Source organism: Tyto alba, unplaced genomic scaffold (genome assembly GCF_018691265.1).
Source record: "Tyto alba isolate M040663 unplaced genomic scaffold, T.alba_DEE_v4.0 Super-Scaffold_44, whole genome shotgun sequence".
Taxonomy (NCBI): domain Eukaryota; kingdom Metazoa; phylum Chordata; class Aves; order Strigiformes; family Tytonidae; genus Tyto; species Tyto alba.
The window spans coordinates 12659818-12682479 of record NW_024881320.1 but is presented as its reverse complement, the minus strand read 5'-3'; the positions used below and the strand labels follow the sequence as shown (position 1 = coordinate 12682479).

Genomic DNA, 22662 nt, shown 5'->3' with positions numbered 1-22662 from the left:
GCCCCCCCCCGCCGCCGCCCCGCCGCTCCGGTCAGAGCGCGCCGGCGCGTCGCCGCGCGCCCCGCCAGCCCGCGCCGCCGCGCGCCCCCCGCGCAAACCCGCGCTCCCGCTAGGGGCGTGCGGGGAGGGGGGGGCCGGTTACCGGGGAAGGGAGGCCGGGCGGCGCTGCGGCGGGGCCGCGAGGGGTGCCGGGAGGGCGCTATGGTAATGAGCGGCGGGGAAGGGGCTGCCCCGTCGCCGCCGGCCCCAGCCGGGGCGGGGGAATTGGCCAAAAAGCAACGGTTTTCACCCAGGGAGGCAGCGTGTCCCGCCCCGGGGATGAAACGGGCTTTGCCGGGCTCGGGCTGCCCTCCTCACCCCGCTGGCACCGAAGCCAAATCGCCACCCAAGGATGTGAAAACAGGTGTAAACTCTTTAAAACCGTGCACTAACAGTCACTGAAAACTCCCGAAATTGGCCAAAAGGGGAGCCGTGCCCCTCAGCTGCGCGGGCACGGGGCGGCGGGGCAGGCAGTGCTGGCACCCCGCAACCACAGTGCGCTTCTTCCTCCACATTGCAACGCTACGCGCTGCTATATACAGGCTCTGGCTTGTCTGGGCTTTGACATAACTGAAGAGGCAAAAAAAAAATGGATTAAAAATTCCTGCAATGTTTTGAACTGATTAGCAAGAGCTATTTGGAGAATGCATTTGAACAGCAGTCCAAATTATTAGAAGCAGCCCATTGTGTGTCAAACATGAGCTGCCAACATGCAGCAGTCTGGACCTCCTCCTAATTATTTCTTCTTCCTAAGAGAGACGCTGAGGCGTGGGAGCAGTTGGTGAGGTTCTGCAAAGATGGGTTGCCCTGATCCACCAGCAAATTCCCGTGGAGAGGTGGTCCCTCCGGCCCAGCACCCCTGTTCCCCTTCTGCCGCTGCCAGGTTGCGCTGCGTCAGCTCGCCAAGCCGGCAGCAGCCACCTCCAACAAGACTGTAATGGGCAAGGCAACCGACAGACTGAGCCCAGCGCAGAGCTGGTGAGCCACACGGCCGGAACGAGCCCTTTGGTGGTAAGAAATTTAATCCTGAAGTGGTTTAGGGTGTCTAACAATACCCTGGGAGAGGTCCAGCCCGGTCAAAGGAACAAGTGACCTCTCATTTTTCATCCATGTCTCCTCTGAAAGCCAAACAGAGATCACTTGTCCCCTGCTGACCTTATGGGTTTTGTCTGGATGCATTAACCGCAGCACAACAGACCAGATTTTCATTATTCACCCATCCTCGTTGCTACAGGCCTCTTCCACACCCATCTCCCAAACCTTTTTTCCTGACATCCCAAATGGGCTTAACTATGAACATCAGGACTGCCAGCCAGGTCCATCTCTCTGGGACCAAGAGTAGGTACCAGAACAGGTCAAACACATCCACCCAACGTACTCTCATAGCCTCCAACAATTTCCATCCTAGGGAATTCATGAGCTAGAAGAGATGTATTTAACAGCCTTCAGTGGATTTTTCCTCCATTATTTGTTTAGTCATAAATTAAATCTAAAACCTGTTAGTATCAGTGAAAAGAAAATGCGTGCTTTTATAAGCATCTACACTGCATTTTATCAAAGCTATTAGTTGCACTTGTATCAGATCAAATCTGATTTTCTTCTTGAATGGTTCCTTGACAGCAGCTATGAAGCTCAGCGCTCTCAGCTTGGGTTTATCAGGTGTCAGGCTCTCGGATTTTTTTTCTTTTTTGAAGCATGGGAATTGTAGTCTTTGTGCTTAGGGCTTAATTTCTTCGTGAACTACATTTCCCAGAGCCCCTCTCCGGGCAGGCCAGCCCTCTTCTTCCGCGCTCGGGCACGGCAGCATTATGAAAGGTAAGTTTTCAAGCATTACTCACCATATCACTTATTTCGCTCAGTGTGTTCGGTTCGGCTGTTACGGGCCCCCCTTCGTGCCCCCACCCATCACCATTACAGCAAAAGAGACTCGTGTGATGTGGCTGTCCCTCAGCATTTCTGGCCTATAACCATTTGTGGAAACCTTCTACCTTGAAATTGTCAGATTTCTTCCTGTGGAACATCTTGGATGCATGGTAAAAACAAACTCTAGGCTCGGATCTCGACAGGTACGCTTAAAGAGTTTCACTTATTATGTATCATAGTTATTTTTCAATCTACGCACTTTAATTTTAAAAGCAGCTTTGCATTTCACAATAAATACTCTGTCCTTGTTAAGTTTCTCCCCTGTGCGGTCCTACACTCCACAGCAGCTCTCAAATGTATCTGTTATTTTTGCTGCTGGGTGTACCCCTTGCTTTCTCTCTCTTGAGGCCAACCCATATTATATCTCCTTTTCATTCCCCCTCAGAACATTTCCTTCTGAGAGATCTTTTGATAAGGGACAGGAATGGAGACTTTTCATCAGTTAAAACAATTTAAATACTGTCAAACTGGCTAAACAGCTTTTGGGAAGAGTCATGATAGAAGTTATTCTCAAAGCAAATTACAGTTTATTGGGAGATTTTGTCCCTTCTAATTAATTCATATGGAAAATTACATTTCTTCAGAGGGAATGCTCAACACGGCTCCTGCTAAACAACAAAACAACACAAAAATCACTGCAAACAGAATCCACTGCTTAGATTTAAAAAGTAATTTAGACTGTGGAGGAAGTCCAGTCTTCCCTATAATTCAACTGATGATGATGCACAGCCTTGAGAACTAGAGATGAACTGAGACAAATCAGTCATGATTTGTCACTTTGCCACTACCTTCAATTTAATATCATGATACTTAGAGCTGAACACTCAAACTTTAAATGTATTTAAATATTGCTCCATTTACTCTAAGAATTGCTACTTGAGGGGGACTGGGGACTTGAGACAAAGCAGTTTAAATTGAGCAGGAATCTAAACACCATCCAGGCACTGAAGCACAAGTCATCAAAAGTAATTAGTGCCAGCTCACCACCTGAAGGCCTCTGACTTCCTCAGAGCTGCCACAGACCTCACAGGCACCACAAGTTTCCTGTAGGCAGCATTTATGAAAGTACTCCCGTGCTTTAACCATTTGACAGCCAGCAAGCTGCACAGAGCCCTCCTTCCAGCCACTGCCTGTAACACCTGAAAGAGATCTGCTCCAGCCGGCTCAGAACTCCCCCTGTGACACAGGCCCTCACGTGTCCTCTCAGTAATTTGTGATGGTGAGGGCAGAAGTGTGAGTGGGCATGAATCTGCATCCACGTTACCAAGCAAGCTTTAAGCACCAGACTATCTGGGGCCTGTTGCAATCACTCTTTAGAGATCATCTCTTTTTATCAGTAAAGCCCTTCCTCCATCTTCCAGATCTCATACAAGTGCCCTTGCTAAGGGAGATGGTGGGAAGGAGAAATGCGAGACAGTCAATTCTCAGTACTGTTTCTTTCAAAACTTTTTGTACTTTGTATGCAAAACCATAGAGAGGCACAGAAAAAAATAGTTTTAAAATAATGAAATGGAGAAAGGTGAACTGCAGACTGCTAGAAAGACCAAACAAAATCAATGTCCGAACCAATGCATTCCTGTAGTAACAGGTCCTGCACACAATTCCAGGCTATTTGTCAGCAAAGCCATCCTGCCTGTCCCCAAGAGGGCATGCCGTTCCTCCCTGAAAGCAGAATATCCCTCCCATTCCTACCTGCTTGGCAGTTGTTTCTGCCCACCCCTACATTCGGGTGATCCCTCCTCTCAGCAAAGCCCCCTGCTCCTGCTGGAGAAGCAAAGCAGTACCCCTCCAGCTCTCCACTGACTCTGGGGAGGTGGCACCCACAAAGAAGGAGGTGCCAGAGGCATTTAGACAGTGTCCTAATTATCTGCTGCCCCATTTCAAGGCCTGTTCTGCACAAGACTACTATAAAAAAACCTAAGAGTAACTTCAGTGAAGGTCTTTGTCTTGAAAAAGGAACATTTCAAGGTTGTTTTTCTCTCCCTTCCCACAACATGTGCAAAGGATGGGATAAATAGAAAGGACTGATTTGCACCAGGCAGAATGTTAAAGAAAGCAGAGCAAGGGTCTCTTCTGAGGAGGAACCAGCCGGCCAGTGCCTCTGGGGTGGGGGACTTGGCTTTCCTGCAATTTCTTCTCTGCCCTGTTGCACGTACTTGGGAAAAACTTTGCATGCTCAGGTCTTTCTAGGCTCTTTACAAGTCCTCTTAGGCAGTCATACTTTACACCAGGATAGAAGAGCAAGAATCTTGCAAGTCAGGGGTGCTAGCTTTGTTCCTCTACCTTGAGCAGTCCTCAGTGTTGCTCTCTGTCAAAGGGACATACAAATGTTGCCCTCAGACAGTGGGCTTTAGTTAACACTTCCAAAATAATGTGTGTTTCTTTATTAAAAAGACAAAAGAGCAAAGAATACTTATCAGCATAATTTTCCAGAGAATCCCAAAAAAACTGAATTAAGGACGTGCTCTTTGCTTTCTTTCACCTGCCATGTGTTCTTTTCTTGGCTTTTAGCTGAACATGTTCTCTGCCAGGAAGTTGTCTGGAGTTTGGAGAGCCATCAGGTTCCATCATTTCAGATCCCATTCTGTATCCAGAACCTTTCCAAACTTGGCTTTCGTGCCAGCCTGTCTTCCCCCAGATCCCACGAAGGTAGAGCAGCTGCAGCACTTTGTTTCTAACTCCAAGAGGCTGTTTGTGATGACTGGAGCTGGAATCTCAACTGAATCGGGGATCCCAGATTACCGCTCTGAAGGTGTCGGGCTCTACGCCAGGACAGACAGACGGCCCATACAACATGCTGAGTTCATTCGTAGCGCCAGTGCCCGGCAGCGGTACTGGGCAAGGAACTTTGTGGGCTGGCCCCAGTTCTCCTCCCACCAGCCAAACACAGCACACCTGGTACTAAGAGACTGGGAGAAGCTGGGGAAGCTGCACTGGCTGGTGACCCAGAACGTGGATGCCCTTCACACCAAAGCCGGGAGCCAGCGCATGACAGAGTTGCACGGCTGCACACACAGGTACTCTGTTGGCAGAGGAAGGGTGGTTAATCCTCCGGTCTGTCGTTCAGGGTGAGTGACAAGCAGGTGCAGTGTTAGCTGCTGAGAAAGGAGGCAAAATGTCGATGCTATGTTCCTGGAGATTACATACTCAAATGTGGTGTTGGGCTGGGGTGGAGAAAAAGATCACAGAACGGTGCTGCTCACAGCACAGTATTTAAGAAACATGAACACCACTCTATTTTTTTTGAGCATTATTTGCATCGTTTCCCTTGGAGCCTGCATCAGTCAGAATTTCCCCTTTCCTTGCTTCAGCAAATGTCCTCTCAGTGAAGAGGACAAGGGGATCCTGAGGGATGCAAGTATTATCCAGGGCTAGCGGAGTGGATAGTGCCAGCGATGCACAGGATGAGAGGACTGGAGAAGGGCCACCACAGCCTGACTGATGACCTAAAGTTTCCAGATGAAAAAGCACAGCCTGAACTGGGGGGGGGGGGGGGGGGGGGGGTTTCAAAGCATTTCCTCCAGAGCATTCCTACAAAGCAACAATCACGAGGTAGAAAGACAGCTCCTTGACATGTACTATTTGGTAAATAAATGTGGATAGTGGTGACAGACCTTCCAGGCCTTCTAAGTAACAAGTTACAGACTTCAGCTGACATGAAACCCTCCATTAAGACTTTGCTCTGAATTTCAGGGTTTTCTGCCTGGCCTGTGGAGACCAAATCTTGCGCTCTGAGCTTCAGGAGCACTTTGAAGCTCTGAATCCTACCTGGAAAGCTGAAGCATTTGGTGTGGCTCCAGATGGGGATGTCTTCCTGACTAATGAGCAAGTGCGTAATTTCCAAGTCCCAGCCTGCCATAAATGTGGTGGAATCCTGAAGCCTGACGTGACATTCTTTGGAGACACGGTGAGACGGGAAAAAGTGAATTTTGTGCACCAGCGCCTGGCAGAATCAGACGCCATGCTGGTGGCAGGATCCTCTATGCAGGTAAGTGTGTCTTCCTCTCACACTGCATTCCTGTTTCTGTGCTACTTTGCCTGCAACAATCCCTGGTCCACAATTTAGGAGTACTAATTGCCTGTGCATCAGAACAGCCCCTCTAGAGCTTCCCCGTATTTTATTTTTACTGTGGTTGGAATCTGGCTTCACAGTTGGCCTGTTTGGGCTTCCTTGTCACTCTGTTGCCAGTCTACTTCATGCTGCTACAAATAACTCCATTCAGACCTCTCTGCTACCTCCTCCATCAGTACCTTGTAGGTTCACAATTGCCCATAAAGCCAAGATACCAGATACAATTTAGTCCTGCAGAAATTACCATCCTACATTTTTTTTACCTTGAATTTTTTAGCCCGTGGCAGCTTTCTAGGCCTCACGTCACACTCTGTGAAATACCAGATTTTAGTGCCTCTAATTCCCAATTAAATTCTCAATAAGAGAGCAGAAATATCTGTGCTTGCTGCTTAGGATTTTCCTTTGTATCACAATGTGTCTTCTCCATTAGCCTCTTATCTATAAAGAAGTGTAGAAACCCCTGTTGTTTAACCCATGGAAGCTTTTGGAATAGAGTTTGTATAAGAGAAATTTTGCCAGGAACAAGTTCAATTACATTGAAAAAACCCCTACTCTAACACCTCCCAGAATGAGATAAAACCAAGGCTGCCTGATTGTGATTCTCTTGGCTTCAGGATACTGGAGACAAATTCCTTGAGCTTGCACTTATTAAGCTTATAATCCTTTGTATATGAATGATTGAAATGCCTTAGGTTCATTCTTGTACTACCTAAGCTGGGCCATGTGAGAACCATCAAAGTAGAAGCATTTAATTACCTATGATAACTAATAAAAACTGCTGCAGAGATTTACTAAAAGACAAGGGCATTTTCCTTCAATGTACTATGAAGTTTCAGTTTCTATGAAACTGCAAAATCTTTCACTGACAGAGGTTAAAAGGTGTTCTTTTCTGTGCACTCCTGAATAAAGAAATTTCCTACCTGAATTCAGTACAGTTGCCTAACACAGCATGTACATACATCCCCTTTTCCCACTGCCAACAGCAACTATTTTACTTTCCTAACTCCTTTCTGTAGCTCTTCTTTTGCCTAAGCTGCCCGTAACTTTGTCTTCTGGTATTCCTGCAGGTATACTCTGGTTACAGGTTTGCTCTCGCTGCCCGAGAGAAGCAGCTGCCAATTGCTATCCTTAACATTGGGCCCACAAGGGTAGATCACTTTGCATCCTTAAAACTGAATTCCCGCTGTGGAGAGCTGCTGCCTTTGATTGTTGCACATGACCCAACAAGCTGAGTTTCAGGAGCTAACAGGAGTAAAATTATTTCTACAAGGTGAGTACCTTCCCTGGTCAGTCACCTTACAGGGTAAGAAGATGGGTTCCCAGCAAATGTTGAGATACGCTGACTAAAAATATGTTCCCACAATGTGCACCAAAATGTGGCTGTAACTTTTCATCTGTAACTAGTATGCTCTGATGGGCCACGATACTGTTTCCCATGATCATAAACAAAAAGCATACTAAGTGCTAATGCACCCAGAAAATTGGGCAAGAGTAGACAGAAAACTTTGCAGTGTTGAGTTCCAATCCATTTGTCACAATCCAAAAACTACAGGGGATCATCTGCAGGTTCAGAGAACCTGATCAACACTGTTGCCTTTGCAACTGACAATTCAAAAGCTGTGCCTGGGTTAATTGATCCAGATAATCCTAATCAAAACACTGCTGTTTAAAATAATCAATTCCATCTATAAAGCAGCTTCTTCCCTCTGCTCCTGCAGCACTTGTCATCTCAAAAACTGAAAACCTCAATCTAAGAGGCAGCCGTTAGATCCAGTGCTTGGCCATTGATGACACCAGGAGAGGGCAGCAAGCCTCGCACATGTCAAGCTGGCCAGTTTTCTCCATTGAAACCATCTCCACTTACCGGGAAACAGGATGATGATGAAAAAAGTACTTTTCTGCCTTACCTTGCCATTGTGAACACTGCCTTTTCTTCTCGTTCACTGGGACAAGATAATCAGACTAGTATATCTGAGAACAAAATACCTTTCTTATAACTGTCCCCAGAGAAGAATGAGGGACAGGGATTTTGGCCGAGTAACTCGAGGCTGTAGCACAGGAAGGCAATGTGGAAAACCACAGTATTTGCTGGCATATCCAATGCCACTAGTGGGCAACTGTGGAGTGTGCAAAGAGGAAAAGGAGGCAAGACGAACTGCAGTTGTCATTTTTTAAGGAAAAAAAAAAAGGTTCAAAATAGAAGCTGACAAGAATACTGCTCTTGTAAGAGATTATTTGAAAGCACAGACTATAAGGCTGACGTCTTCCAGCAAGGAAGGGAAGTCAGCATTTCTCTCAACTGTCAGTTGACAAGCTAAACTGCTTACTATCTGAACCCTTTAAAAATTATATATTGTTGAGATGCCAGAGGAGTTAGTTTAAGCTAATGTGACCGGCACTGCTTTCAGTGTGGCTGCTACATTTTCCAGAATACATTTTTTGAAGATGTTATTTAATTAATGAATAGCTAAGTCATGAATTAAAATTGTTTACAAGATTGATACTATTTGCATTGTAATTTCCTCTCCTTCCTATGATTTATTTTAAGTACAGTCTCAATAACCAGTTTAGATTCATTTTCTCCTTTGCAAAAATGCAGGATGTAATTACTAACAGCTGATGAATTAAGAGAGAAATACAATTAAATCTGTACAATAGGTCTCCCTCAGGAGGTAATCTCAAGCTATTAATAGATGTAATTTTCCACACTCCTAACAGGAGATCCATCACTACTGAGTAACCATTTTTTGTTGATCCTTAGGGTGGTAACATAAGCCATATTAAACCATTTATGGAGTAAAAGACAGAATCTTACCCAGACTAGAACACTAAATTTTTTGACCCGACCTTCTGCATCAATCTACCGCTCCCCTTCTCACTATTATTTGTGAGAATTAATTGTTGGGGTCTTCCAAATGCCTCAGTCTTACTCTCCACATAACACGTCCTGTATTAATATTTTGACAAGAACTGTAACAAGCAGTTGGAAGCAAGGATGCCAGAGTCATCTGCTAAAAGGTCAAGTAGCAAAGCAAGGACAACTGACCATGTGATGCAAAGTTCTTATTTGCTTTGTTGCTGTTTCAAATCCATGCCAGGCAGGAGCAAGTAAACCACAGAATCTAAGGGATACTTAGGCACACAATTTCTGCAGAAGGTAGACGGAATTAAGATATTTAATGTGTTTCAAGATTTGGCTGTTACGGGTCAGAGGTGAGATGGCTTCACTTAGAAGCCAAGTGAGATAAATTCAGGATCCCTACTGGCATTCTGTTCTCGTTTAATGGAGATTCCAATTTCCAGCAAGTTAGGGATCCGCTGTTTGGTAGTGAAGACACACATGTCACTCCATCTTTAGCATAGTACAGCTGTCCTGCTAACCAGAGCTTTTGCAGAAATCATTGCTAAGTCATGGCAGAGTCTCCACACACAGCCAGGGAGCTTGCACAGAGTGTTAATTCACATAGGTTTTTCCACGTAAGAAGAGACATTTATGCCTCTTTAGCAGAGGAACCAGGGCTGGGTTTCTCACCGTCCATGTCATCTTCCGCACCATTGTGAAACTTGCATGACATAAGTGTGTTAAAAACAGAGGCTGCAGGTTTAGTGCCAGTAGAGCCAGCATGTTGAGAAGGTGTGGGAGCATTGTCAGGAAGTCTAAAACAATAAAATATTTCCAGTAAGGGCTTGGCATTAGCAGTGTGACAGGTAACTAACCTCGCACATCTACCCCTGCCTCTTCCTCAGTTCAGCAGCAGAGCCTGTGGGAGAGGAGTCAGGGTGTCTCTTCAGTATCACTAATAATGAGTCATGTTATCCTAACCCTCCACCACTGATTACACTACATACTTTTAAGTCACTAGGACAATGATTTACAGTAAATGAACACTACAGTGAATTTCCTGTGCATGGTTTATTACTATATGTTAATGAGCGTATATACAAGGAATATATGATGCTGAGATGAAGGAGTTGTTTTTTCCTGATAAGCTGATCCAGAACTACTAAAATTCACTTCTTTTAGAGCAGGATCAAAGCACTTCACCTCTTAACATGTTCCCCAAGACATCACTGAGAAGGTTGCTCAACTGAGAAATGCCAGAGGAAGCCTGAAGTTCCTACACCAAAAGCCAGATCTGCATCACTAATGCTGATTGACACATTCCCCTGTCACTCCTTGGGGACTATTTGTGTGGGAAGATGCAACGCAGAGAGATAACAGCTATCAGATGATAACTATGTCATTGCAGGTAGCTAGCAAAGACCTGTCCTGAGAAGTTTTTGTTTCTCAGCTTACTGATGTAGTTACCAGCCTGAAGGGAGTTATAGAAACCTCCAGGGTTGAGCACTGTAGGATGTGAATTAGCCATGCTGTGGGAAAACAACAAACTCAGTAAAAGAACTGATCTAGTGTTCAGCTTTATTCTCTCAGTCTATGCTGAATTTGCAAGGGAAGAAAAGGGGGAGAAATATTGTTTCTAAAAGACTAAACAAAAGGAGATAGTCTTTGTGTTATTGGCTGAAACTAATAGGAAAAGAATGCTACAGAGCCTGAGCAGTGTTCTCTTCCCCGATTACCAGGAAGGAAACACAGATACTTTCTATCTACCTTGTCTGCTTTAAGCCAGCCTTATCCTCCACATGATTCAATCCTCTCCTGCCTTTTCTGGCTCACTGTTGTTAGATCAGTCCACCAGTATTTTAGATCAGGGCTTGAACTTGTAGCTCTGCCCTACTATGGGTGGCAAGAGCACAAATCAGATGAGCACAAGGACAGGTTTTTACCATGAAATTAGCTGAATCAATGGCTTATCCTCTTCCCTTTTCTTACAGCTGTTCCTACTAGGACAAGCTCCTGATCTTTGGATAGAGGAGCTGGGAGTACCTTACAAAAGATTTTTCTGATGCTCCTCTGAAGTGGGGTTGGAGTTACCCAAAGCAAATAGAAGCTACTTCCTATTTGGCAAAGCTTGTCTTTGTTTCTGGGCAAACTCTCCAAGCACACTTTGTAATCAAGTCCTGCAGCCTGAGAAAGGTATTTCATATACTGTGCTCCACTGAGGGCAGCACAGACTGCAGATGGCCCGGAGGACTTGTGCCTGGTGGGTATGGAGTAAGTGCAGCCTCCCACATCTTACAGTCAGATTGCTCCCACTGACAAACCTACTTACTCATGACTTCTGAAAAAGAACAGAAGACCCTGGACATGGGAACTTGGGAAGTTCAGGAACCTTGGAGTGAAAATGACTGAATCTACCTTCCAGAATGCGATGCTTCTCCCATGACTGCCTTTGATGTCAGCCTTTCCCAGTCTTTGCAGCTATGAGGAGGGAAAAAAAAAAACAAAACTATTTCAAACCAGTGCCAACTTACTGTTTTCCTCAATTAATTCATTCAAAACCTGGGGCTTGGGCAGGACAGATGGAGACTTCCTCTCACATAACCTGTCCTAGGGCAGCCCCAGGTAAACAGCAACTGAAATCAACAGTGCTAGGAGGATCTTTAGAGACGATGGGAAAGGAATGAGGAGGGTCTCAGACAAATATCTGAAGTCAAGAGTTTCTTATCCCTACATCCAGCCACTCTCTACTGTGTCTCAGTGCAGGCATTTTGCGATCTGAATTAACTTGGCCTTAGCAATTGTGGGGTTAGCTTATAGAAAAGATAATAGTGGTGAGAAAGTAAAGGAGGGAGGATTTTGCTGCTCCAGTCCTACTGGTCTGGCCATTTTCATCACTGATAGATACTGTGAAAATATCTTTCAGATGCCAGATTCCTCCTGGCTGATGCTTGCTTTCTGTAGGGACAGGAAATTCTGGTACATGGGCTGTTAAACAGCTTTGATTTGTATGGTTGGAGCCTTAAAAGAGAGAGATGGATGATGTGTTTGGAATAATACCACAAAGGAGCCCATTAATACTTTTCCTCCTATAGTATCAGTTCTGTGAGCTTTTCTAACTGCAGGGGTCCCCAACAAGGGATGCACAGCTGAGTGCGCTGTGACCTATGCACCCAAGTCCTGATAGATACAAGAAATCATGCAAGGTACACAGATGGACAATAAGAAATTCATACCCACTCACTCTGACAGAACAATTAGGCAAGTAGATAACAATTACTAAGGCTAAAAATAAGAGGGAGGGGAAAAAAAGGAAAAAGCATTTTATGTTAGAGGGCCTCACAATATAGAGCTGTGACTTTTACACACTACAGGCAAGCAGTTTTGAGCAAATGACCTAAGTGATGCTTGTCCTTGCCAAGACCCAGACAACATATGCAGCTTCAGCACATGCAAATCAGAAATAGTGCCTTTTTGCTAATAAAAGAGAATTTCTGGGACAATCTGCTATTCCTTTATCAGAAGACTCTTGCAAAAAAAATAAACATATAGAAAAATTAAGACACATGCTGCATGCAGATTTCCAGTGTGATCCCACATCTTCACACTGGTAAGGGCCAAGGAGAAGACAATCCAACTGGACTCTGTATTTCTAAAGCCTGACTATCTGCAACAAGTCAATCTGTGCCCTGGAGTTCATAGTCTGACACAAACTGCTGCTGGTGGGAGGGCTGCAGTGCTTGGCTTCTCACTCAAGCAGGTGGCATATGACAGAAATCAAATTACACCCTCCCCTGTTTAGCACTTGTCATGACAGAACTTAATTGCGTTGAACAGTCAACTCCTGTGTCTCTGCATAGAACTGACCATGGCTGCAGTAATGCTCCTCATCTCTCTGTGCACCTACTACAATAAAGAAGCTGTGCCTACAGGTAAGGAAAGCTAGAGGATCCTCGGGAAATTAAGGCTATCACACAAGTGGGATTAAGGCTAGCTTCTCACTAAGATGAGTCCCTTTGTTGCTTGGGGAAAACAGCATTGGAGCTGAGACAAGAAGCAAATGCTTTTTGATGAGTTTTCATGGCTTAGCATGAAGGGGAATAATAACCTTCATTTATTGCATTGCACGCAGCCAAATGGGTTGAAAGACAATTCCTAAAGCTCTGCCAGATTTATGGTGACTGGCTCTTTCAATCAGAGGGAAATCTGGAGCTGTGAAGAGCTGATCAAAGAGGAAAGCTTGTTTTAAAGGGGGTGATAAAACATGGAGCTCATGGCTCATCAAAACCACACCCAAAAATCCAGGAAATAAGTTTTAGTGATGCCCTGCAAAATGGAAGATAAACCAGATGTCTTGCAAAGCAAGTGTGATTCCCCTATAGAAACCTGCAGCTGCAGCAAGTGGTTTCTGCTCAAGTGGTGGTAAAAGAGAGGGACATACAATACTGTATCCAGCAGCAAAACCATTGATCTGGGGTAATACCTTCAAAAAAGACCACAGAACACCATCCACCTTTCTGGCACTTTCCCTGAGCTCCTTCTGCAATCCACACTGGCAGTTCCCAGGGCAAGAAGCATTTGGGAGCAACAACCAAAGCAGAAGGGGCATTTCAGAAAAGTGTGGATTGAACCACTGTTCCCACCAGTACCCTCCAGTGACCAGAACACAATCACACCACAGGGCCTTTCCCTCTCCAGCTTGTCCAATTACCCTTAACCCTCTGCTGAAGTATTCTACTAAATACCCTTAGCCTGTTTACCAATTCACAATACCACTACTTCGCAGTTTCAAAAACAAGACAGTGCTTGCATGCAGCATTTAGTAGATGAATCATCTCAACCACTTTATAGGGAAGAAGGTATAGCTACCCATAATGGTCAGAAAAGGCCTTGCCCTCCTTTTATGGCACATTCTATTGGGATGCAGAAGAACTGGAGTCAGCAGTAGTTGCCCTACTAGTCGCTGCAGCAACACGACTGCCTGGTGTATCGGGGAACAGAGCAGAAGTTTCTCTTGGCAGCCTTTTACCCACCTCCCCCATGCAGATATGGGGTGAAGGACGAATGTGCTATTGCAGGCTAAAGCACAGGGAACAAATAGCCTACGAGTTCACCTCATCCTCACTGCCAAGAGACAACAGCAGTTCAAGGAGGTAAGGATGCACAACAGAGCAATTAAATCAACTGCACATTTAGCTTCTTTCTAAAGAGAAGTATGCAGTTCAGCTCACCAGGGCACAGACTGCTGAGCATCTGATCATTTCCTCAGCAAGCCCTCACGTCTAGGAAGTCAGGTTCAGGACCTGTCCTTGTCCATACCATTGCAAAACATCACCTCTGCTCCCTCTCTTGTAAGTCTCTCCCCCTATGTTCAGTTCTCTTAAAAACTCTTCTCCTGCCTATTAAGCTAGGATAACCTGCATGCTCTCCTCTGTACTACAAGTAACTGCTGTACAAACAGCCACAGCAGAAGCACCGTATTAGTATACAGAGGTATTGAACATGCTCTTTGCCCTCCAGGAGGCAAACCAGCGTCTGGCTCTGGGAGCAAGTTCTGCAGGGCATGTTTTAGTAGATGTGAACAGTCTAATACAGTCCCGAAAGTCACTGAAAATGCCAGAGAGACAAGCTGGGTAAAGTTTTTGTGTTCCAGTCCTTAACGAACAGTCACTGGTATCTCAAAATTTCTGTGGAAAAAAAAGTTTTCTGAGCCTTGTTCAGATCTCCATAAAGCCTATCTCTGTCCTTCCAAGGACCACCCTCCACAATAATATAGGGTAAGAGAGGGTGACTTACGACATATATGACTCCCCATTCTTACACCAACAGCAAGAACCACAGCATCCCACCAGCAGGCCCAACGCATGTCTGAGTTTGTGGAATGCTCTCTTTAATAGCTGGTTATTTCCCTTGACACCAGCAGAGCAGAGAGACTGGCTGTGCAGGATTTCTGCACATCGCAGACTTCTCTGTGTCTCGCAGGGTTGGCTATTCCCAAACTACAGCTTGGTGGACTACAGGAGGTTTTTGGTGTTGTGGACACAGAGTAAGAAGCACGGTTCCTCACATTGGGGCAGAGGGGTGGTGTCCAAGGAGCTGCAGGCCAATGACAAACACCGCAGGAGCTGGGCCAGCCGGGGGAGCGGGGAGAGACCTTCAACAGTCCGTAGAGAGGAGAGAGAATCAGAGAAACACAGCTCTGCAACAGCTGGCACACGAACCACACAGGATCTGATTTATTGCTCTGTAAGGGCCTTGCCCCCAGTGACACCAAACTGCAGGAACAGTCAGTGCTGAATAGCAGCAACTGTCTAACTTCTGTACAGACCTATATATACCCACTATATGGCCTGGTAACCAAAAATCAGGCATTCAGCTTGGAGCCAGAGCAGCAAATATCAAATAGGGACCTCAGTTCCTCTCCTCACTTAAGAGAGTTTTGATACTGACTTTAACAGCAGTCAATTCTCACTCTGAAAAGAAAGTCAAAATAATATTTTCAATTAAATGGGAATAGTTTGCAATACCCTTCACTGGATGTGTTGTTTTTTGTATCTTGTTTGTGGAACACCCTGAAAGTAAAAGGCACTTTCGAAATGCTGGATATTAATTACTCAGAAATGTTCCCCTGTCTATTCTAACAGACATTCCTACGCCAAAAGATGCATATTCTTTATGCCTCTTGTTTTCTGGGACAGTGAGCCCCAGAGGCAACAGGATAGCCAACAGGTGCACAGCAGATTCAAATCAAAGAGGAAAACTTTGGTAGTGTTGCCCAGGGGACAGGGCACTAGGCTTGGAAGGATGAGACCAGAGTGAATTTTCAATCTTTTGATCAATCCAGAAGTCACACTGTGACATTCAGAAAGCCACTTCACCTCTCTGCATCTGTTTTCCATAATGTAATAGACAGAATACTGTGGCCTGTGCCTTTTTGTAAGGTATTCTCAGGCCCACTGAGAAAAATCATGAAAGAGATGGTAGATAAACAGTATCACTGTTCTCCCTGAGATCTTTCCTGAATGATCAGGAAGAAAACTGCTTTAGGAAGGTGAAAGGCAGAGTCAAGCCAGCTGGGATTTAAAACCACTGTTCCAGATATAGACAATATCTGCAATTCTGTGTGCAATCCCCTGTCCTCACCCTTCCCACCAAGGAAAGATACCCAGTTACCACATTCTGCACTTTCTCCCTTCTGCATCACCAAGTAGACAGTGGCAGAGAAGAAGAAAAGCTGAGCCTGAGAGGAAGAGCAACAGTCCAAGAAGTGTCTAGTATTGGTCTCCAGGTCCAAAAGGAAACTGAAAAATGGTCATTACCATGAGCATAGTTGTTTGCTCTCTGCATGTCTCATCTCAGCTGGAGTCTCATCTCTTTCATCTCTGCAGTGCCCATATAATATGGCATTAGAATAATTCAGCTTATCCTGCAGAGCCTGAAAAATCTTGGCCTAGAAAACAACAATAGAGAAAAGAAAGATAAGATGCTGAGACTTCAATTCTGCAACATAAGCCCACAGAGCCACCATCCCTCCAGCATCTCATACACCAGCTGCAATGGCTGCAGTGTGGTATAGAGCTTCAGAGCTCCCACTCTCACTGAGAACAGGATACCTTATATTTCAGGTACTCTGTTTCTGGTTTTGGAACAGAAATACAGACCAGCATGTCTGAAGATCTTCAAATACTCTTTGTACTCCCCATAAGCTGGCAGTAAGTCAGTTCAAGCAATCACTGGGCTGCTCTTTCCACAGCGTTCCTCCAAGTCCTGAAGAGCAACTTTGCACAACCCCTTCAGCCTCCCCACCAGTGCTGTTTATTAGGCCCTACCACCACCTTGTGTGGGAAGATCCCCTCCATATAGGCTCGCTCAGGGGGCTGTTTAAATTCACTGTTAGGTCTTTTGTACCTCCCAAGCAGCATATAAATGAGCAGCATAATCAGGGGACCAAACATAAGTGCAGGCTTATAAAAATCTGTATGGAGCAAGACAGATAGAGAATGACTTGGTGCCTTCATCTATCCACTGAGTTTATCTAGGGAATGTTAGCATGCCCCAAATGCTGGATGCCAGAAGTAGATGTAGTACTCGTCTCAAACCTAGAGAGTTCCTACTATGGGGAAAATTTACACTAACAGTTTCTGAAATGCTTTGAACTGCACCCTAGCTCTTTTCCCTGCTTTTGAAGATATAGTTCAAAAGTACAGCGTTTCTTCTAAACAATGATGGTATTTTACCTTTTTATGATGGGATTTATCATTTATCACTACAAAAGGATTTCAGTAACATTTACATTTAGTTAGGACCTTTACTGCTCTACAAACAGTAATTTCATAATGAAAACTACTGTGTGAAGACAGGAGACCTCATCTTGCACTTCCAGCCCTAGGAATGATTCATCTTATCCATACGATGGGAGTGCATGCAGGATCTTCAGGATTTCTGTGGAGGACCCCAAGAGCTCAATGTTTCCAGAAAATTCATGTACGCAAACATCCAAGGAAAAATAAGTAACAAACTAGTACAAAATTAGGACTCAGCCTGCCTTAAGATGGGGTATCTGGCTGAGACACATACACTCTGTGTTTTATTTTTATTTTTTTTTTTTTTAAAAAGAACAAAATGCAATTCAGCATCCTATCTCATTATCGTCCTGATACCCTCACAGATCCAGTGACCTTCACTATGAATGCATTGCAAGTACCTTCAAATAAGATACCAAGCCACCTTCTTCCTTCTCCATCTGTTTCTGTTTCCTCAGAGCTCTCTTGCAGATCCTTGGATTCTGCTCCGCGCTCCAGTACAGTTCGTGCAGGCATTGCTGAGTGTACGTCAATTGCTCCTCAAAGTCCTCTAAGGAAATCACCTTGCAAAATGATATACAGAGGTGATACTCGTGAAACTCAACCCTGTTCTCCATTGTGTACCTGATCAAAGACTACAGGGCAGGCTGTATGTTCTCCTCTGGCTGGCGGAGGCGAGAGCTATTTTCTGGTGATGAACCGGGGCATTCCTCCTGCCCTGGCAGCAAACAGGGGCATAAGCAGCCGCTGCCACAGGAGCTCGCCAACACCCTCCCGAAAGCTCCTGCAGCGCGATAGCAAGTCTGGGTGGAAGCTTTGACTCGCCAGGGCCGTAAAACTGAGGCAGATACTGTCCCTCAGAGGGGCTCCCCGCCCTCTCCTGACTTCCAGGCCGACATCACCTCTTTCTCTGCAGTCCCTGACCGGGAACAGCGCCAGGCAGGGGAAGGCCCCCCTCGCCGTGAGCACACACAGGGTCTCAGGACATTCAGCAGCTGCACAAACGGCTCAAGCCCCTCACGCACCCGCAAGCGGGGCCGCTGCGCTGCAGCCAACGGGCGGGGCCGCCCTGAGGAGCCCCCGCGGGGAGCGGGACGCAGCCGCCTCGCGCCCGCCGCCGGTACCTGAGGGGAGGGGCGTGGCTGCCCCGCGGCGCGCGCCTGCCCGCGGCCCCGCCCCTTCCGCGGGGCCAATCCAAGAGCGCGGAACGACGGACCGTCGGCGGAGGGGGTGGGGCCCTCCCTTACCGCCCCCCCGCCCGCCGTTCCCCTCAGCGCGGCGCGGGAAGGCAGCGGTTTGTGCCAGGCGTTTATTGGTGACCGGCCGCCGCCGGCCTGCTGCGGCTCTGGGGAGGAGGAGGAGGAAGAGGGGTGGGGGGGGCTATCTGCAGTGTTTCTTGGTGTCCAGCTTGCTGTGCTCGGGGTTGTAGGGCGCCCTGGCGAAGCACATGGCAGCGGCGCGGTCGCAGTTGCAGACGAACATCGCGCATTCGTTGTTCTTGCCTGGGGGAGAGAACAGGAGCGGTCAGAGCCCGCAGCCCCTTCGCCGGGGGTGGCTGCAGCTCGGGCCGGGGTGCAGCCGTTTCGCTGCTGCCGTCGTTTTGAGGCTGTACATTCTTCACCCCGCTAACCCTCTGACCCCAAAGTTGGGTGCTCTGGCCCAGCAGTGTCCTTGCTTCTTCCTTCCTCTGCATTTCTATTTGCCATCCTACCTGCTATTTATCTCTGCTCCAGAGCCCCCTAAAAGCTCCACTATTGCATTAGAGATGTCAGGCAGAAGCTGTGTAATGTGCCTGTTCAAATGCTGATTCCTTAAATACTGCCATTACAGGGACTCAGTCCCTTGAAGAGGGGACAGGCTTCCTAACATACTGCAGTACCACACATCTTCATAAGCTTTAAATTGTGTGCTGTATGGATAATATTCACTGTGATGCCCGTGTGAGGTGCCTGTTTCTAACCAGCCCCCCTGCCAGGGGCTTGCACTGCGCCTTCCTGCAACCGAAGCACGGAGTGGAGTGCAGCCCCATGCTCCGGATGAGAGTGCAGTAACGTCTGAAGTGGAGTGATGTGGAAGTGGACGTACTGTTACATGTAATCTGCCCGCCGGAGCAGCTGAAGCTGTACAACTTTGTGTAGGGGTTGTCCAAGAGGAATCTGCATGATTTTAGTTTATTTGCCTGTGTGTAGCAGTCGTCATGTACTTGACAGCACCTGGGAAATAAGGAAGAAAAGATCAGAAAATAGCATAAATGCAAACTCAGCTGGCCCGTAAGACATGTAAATATGCTAATATTGCTTTGACAAGGCACTGAACAAAAAAAAAAAGATACCCAGTGATAAGAAGGCAGACACGAAGGACCTCAAAGGGGCACAGTTCTGCCTGCTGATGGTCCAAGAGGTGTCTGGCACATGTCTACTTACTGGAGCATCTTCACAGTCGTCTACTGGGCACAGGGAAAGCAAAAGCCAGCACTTACCCCTTGCGCCCCGTCAGTGTCCGCCAGCTGAGGAGCTAACAGCTGACACAATTCACTGAGTCTTGGCTATCAGACTTGTGTGAGCTCTAAACTGCCCAAAGCACTTCTTAGCATTTTGTAGCTCAGCCCCACACGTGTTGGTGGTCCTGCACTGGGCAGTGTGCACAGAGCTGTGTCCGGGCTGCTGGCACAGCACTGCTGCAAAAAAAATTGCTGGAATGAGTGCAGTGCAGCTGCCACAGAAGAGAAAATAGTTGTTGGGATTATATTTTATCTTAGTAATAAGGCATCAAGGTGTGATACTACACATCCTTTATTTCCTTGAATCGGTCTTTGAGAGAAAGCTTCATTCACAGCAGCCAGAGAGTTTTGTGAACATTTATAGGCAGGGCCAGCTGAGACTAAGCTGGCATGCAGAACCGTGAAAGCACAAGCAAGGAAAGAGGTTTGTAAAAGTGGAGTCTTATAAACCTGTCAAGCTCATCCACTGGAGTCCCGCTGCCTCCCAAGCCACAGTAGCAGCCGTAGTCAGAAAATTCCAGCAGAGGACGGCTGCTCGGGATGGTGCATTTGATCATGCTGCGAAGCTCCCACACGGCCCGGGATGAGAGATCAGCGCTGGCTGCACCCACTGAGGAGAGACACAAAGGTTAGAGTTAGGTATGGTGTTACCAGCCGGGAGGACGAGTGCCACCTACACACCAGACAGCAGGAAAAGCAGGGCCAGGGACTTCATTCTCAGAGGAATTGACAGAGAGATTGGTGCTAAAGGCGCCTCTTTATACGACAAGCTCACCTTGACATGGGTATGAGATAAACAAGCCAGTATTTATGTTACTAAATGCAGACTTCTTCCATCGGAGGCTGTGGGCAGCAGATTGTGACGTGACCAGTTGAAGGCCAGTGGAGTTAAATCTATGAAAGCCAGGAAGGCAAATATTTGCTCTCTAGACTCTTGGTATTATATTATTTCAGTGCAACTACTAGAAGCCAGCCTGAAAGATCTGGTCATTTTTAAGAATGCTCTACCGAAAAATAGTAGCAGTGTAGTAGTTATGTTGGGAATTGCTGGCATATAATAACCATCCTACTAATACTGGCATCCTCTTTTTATGGTATCCAACTTGCCATTAATGCTGTATCTCTCCATTGATTGTCCTGGCCTAATTCAGAGAATAAGGTACAGCTCACCCGCTCACCCCAAATGACCATTTGGCGTGAGCTGAACTGAAAAAAATTCAAGATGTTTTTTACTTTGAAACCATAGAGAAGGAGCTACTACTAGGCAAGAAACAGGAGCCAAGCAACCTAGAAAGCCTCTGTATCTGGTTTAAGCAAGGAATAGTGTCTGTTTTCACATGGCCTTAAGGGAGTTATGCTGGAAATTAACTGGGTTTAGAAATTTCAACATACACAGCAGACTTCAGTAGCTCAGAGACAGCGGTTTCTCTTTCTTCAGCGCCAATGCAGAACCCAGTTAGGCCCTTGGGTTCTCTATGCCAAGGCATGAGGCAAGTTAGGAACCTTGAAAGAAGATTAACAAATGGGTAAGAAAAAGCTTCCTGGAGTCAGCCAAGGGTAAGTGCAAAATACTACTGTCATACTCAGATGTCCTAGACAGCTCACTTGATAGAGTCTGCATTTATTTCTAAAGCACCAAACAAGCCTTCAATCTTTAAGAGCAGAGGAAGAGGCAAACCCCATCTTTCCGCAACAGCCTAATATACCAGAGTGCTTATTCAGGAAACCACCCTTCAGTAGGTTCAAATGCATGTTTCTGTAAGGGGCGATGAGGACATCTTCCCCCTCATAGGGTCTGAAACTATGCCTGGGTGCCCACGGTATCCACAGGATGTTGGCATATCCATAGGACATCTAGTTAAAGCTAGACATGCTGTTGAATAACCAGAACCATTCCAACCTTTTTGATCTCTCACAAGCTCTCTGATTCTCTCTCTCAGGTTACCTAAAGCCAAACAAATGCTGAGTTACAGGTTCAGGACTCTCGTGCCCCAATAGAACATTGAACAAACAGTAAAGGCTGATGAAAAGGACAGTCAGTCCATACCACTGTTAGTTAAGAAAAAAATTAATCTTTTGCCCACAAATCAATCTGCTGAATTTCCCTTCAATATCCATCTAAGTGTCCTCTTTTTTTCCGTTGCTACTTTGACCACCTGTACTCTTTTTAAAATTATTTCTCTGTTCTCTTACCTATGAAACTTAAGGCTCTGTGGTTCCTTTTTCTTCACATATCAAGGTCTGATTTATTGAAGTTGCCATGAAAGCTTCCAATAAACTGGCCTTTTTAAGTCACAAACCAAAAATACTGTCATATTTTGGATTTCATATATTTTAATGCAAGAGGATCACCAAGTGTGGGAAAGCGAGCATGTGAGTGGTGCAAGAGGGCCTCATGAGAAAAATCCCAGCAGGGTAGAGATTTTTCCACCAATGCTATTTTTGGTTTCCCCCAACCTGTGCTGCATACAAAGCCGCTGGTCCTCAGTATCCTTGTGAGGACATCTCAACTTACAGGCTTGAGCCTTGAATTATTTTTAAGACTTTTCTATAATTAGACCTGTTGCACAGGGTTCCCTATTGTTTCACACTCAGAATTCACATCTCTCTTGTAGTTTTGTCTGTTGAGGACTTTTCTTCCCCTCTCCACATTTTACTTTCTTACATCTAGCCTCCTTGGTCTACCACAGTCTGAATCCAGAGCATCTGAGCCAAAACTTCTAAGCACTACACCATCTCCTCCTTTCTTGAACCTACGACTATCTATACAAAACCTCTGTGACATAGAGAAGAGACATGATCTCTATTAAAACCAGATCTGCCTCCCATGATAAACTGGGCCACTGCCAAAGTCTGGGAGCAGAACACAGAGTCAGAGCCCTGCCTGGGGCTTTTATCCTAATGGCAGGATGTGACTCCTGCCAAGCCCAAGTTCACCTGAAATCTCCATTGGAAAATCTCCCACCCCAAAACAATGACAGAGAAG

At 46.1% G+C, this 22662-nt stretch overlaps 2 protein-coding genes across 6 annotated transcripts; one reads left to right on the top strand and one right to left on the bottom strand.

Moving 5' to 3' along the window:
• Positions 1 to 1801: 1801 nt before the first annotated feature.
• On the top strand, positions 1802 to 15315 carry SIRT4 (sirtuin 4). Of its 4 annotated transcripts, none has more exons than XM_033001477.2 (5): positions 1802 to 1854; positions 4474 to 5030; positions 5656 to 5950; positions 7102 to 7304; positions 7753 to 8654. In XM_033001477.2, exons 2-4 carry the CDS (start codon positions 4480 to 4482, stop codon positions 7264 to 7266), a joined length of 1011 nt encoding a protein of 336 aa, XP_032857368.1. In that variant the 5' UTR covers positions 1802 to 1854; positions 4474 to 4479; the 3' UTR covers positions 7267 to 7304; positions 7753 to 8654. The 4 variants fall into 4 exon arrangements, with proteins under 4 accessions (XP_032857368.1, XP_032857367.1, XP_032857366.1 ...); XM_033001476.2 differs by lacking the exons at positions 1802 to 1854; positions 7753 to 8654 and adding exons at positions 1927 to 2105; positions 10868 to 15315; XM_033001475.2 differs by lacking the exon at positions 1802 to 1854 and adding an exon at positions 1927 to 2105 and having other exon boundaries at positions 7753 to 8655.
• A 3156-nt stretch (positions 15316 to 18471) lies between these two features.
• On the bottom strand, positions 18472 to 21209 carry PLA2G1B (phospholipase A2 group IB). Of its 2 annotated transcripts, none has more exons than XM_033001459.1 (4): positions 21069 to 21209; positions 20127 to 20286; positions 19262 to 19389; positions 18472 to 18678 (listed from the first exon to the last, which is right to left on the bottom strand). In XM_033001459.1, exons 2-4 carry the CDS (start codon positions 20231 to 20233, stop codon positions 18557 to 18559), a joined length of 357 nt encoding a protein of 118 aa, XP_032857350.1. In that variant the 5' UTR covers positions 20234 to 20286; positions 21069 to 21209; the 3' UTR covers positions 18472 to 18556. The 2 variants fall into 2 exon arrangements, with proteins under 2 accessions (XP_032857350.1, XP_032857349.1); XM_033001458.1 differs by lacking the exon at positions 21069 to 21209 and adding an exon at positions 20358 to 20426.
• Between the last annotated feature and the right edge of the window lie 1453 nt (positions 21210 to 22662).

Bases quoted from the DNA above. Each gene is read 5' to 3' on its own strand.
- PLA2G1B (XM_033001458.1), bottom strand. From the start codon at position 20,391: ATGAAGTCCCTGGCCCTGCTTTTCCTGCTGTCTG. The intron at 20,287-20,357 runs GTGTGTAGGTGG...GTCTCTCCTCAG, and splicing joins CCTGCTTTTCCTGCTGTCTG to TGGGTGCAGCCAGCGCTGAT. The intron at 19,390-20,126 runs GTTTATAAGACT...CTTATTTCCCAG, and splicing joins CCAGTGGATGAGCTTGACAG to GTGCTGTCAAGTACATGACG.
- SIRT4 (XM_033001476.2), top strand. From the start codon at position 2,070: ATGGTAAAAACAAACTCTAGGCTCGGATCTCGACAG. The intron at 2,106-4,473 runs GTACGCTTAAAG...CTTGGCTTTTAG, and splicing joins CTAGGCTCGGATCTCGACAG to CTGAACATGTTCTCTGCCAG. The intron at 5,031-5,655 runs GTGAGTGACAAG...TCTGAATTTCAG, and splicing joins CCTCCGGTCTGTCGTTCAGG to GGTTTTCTGCCTGGCCTGTG.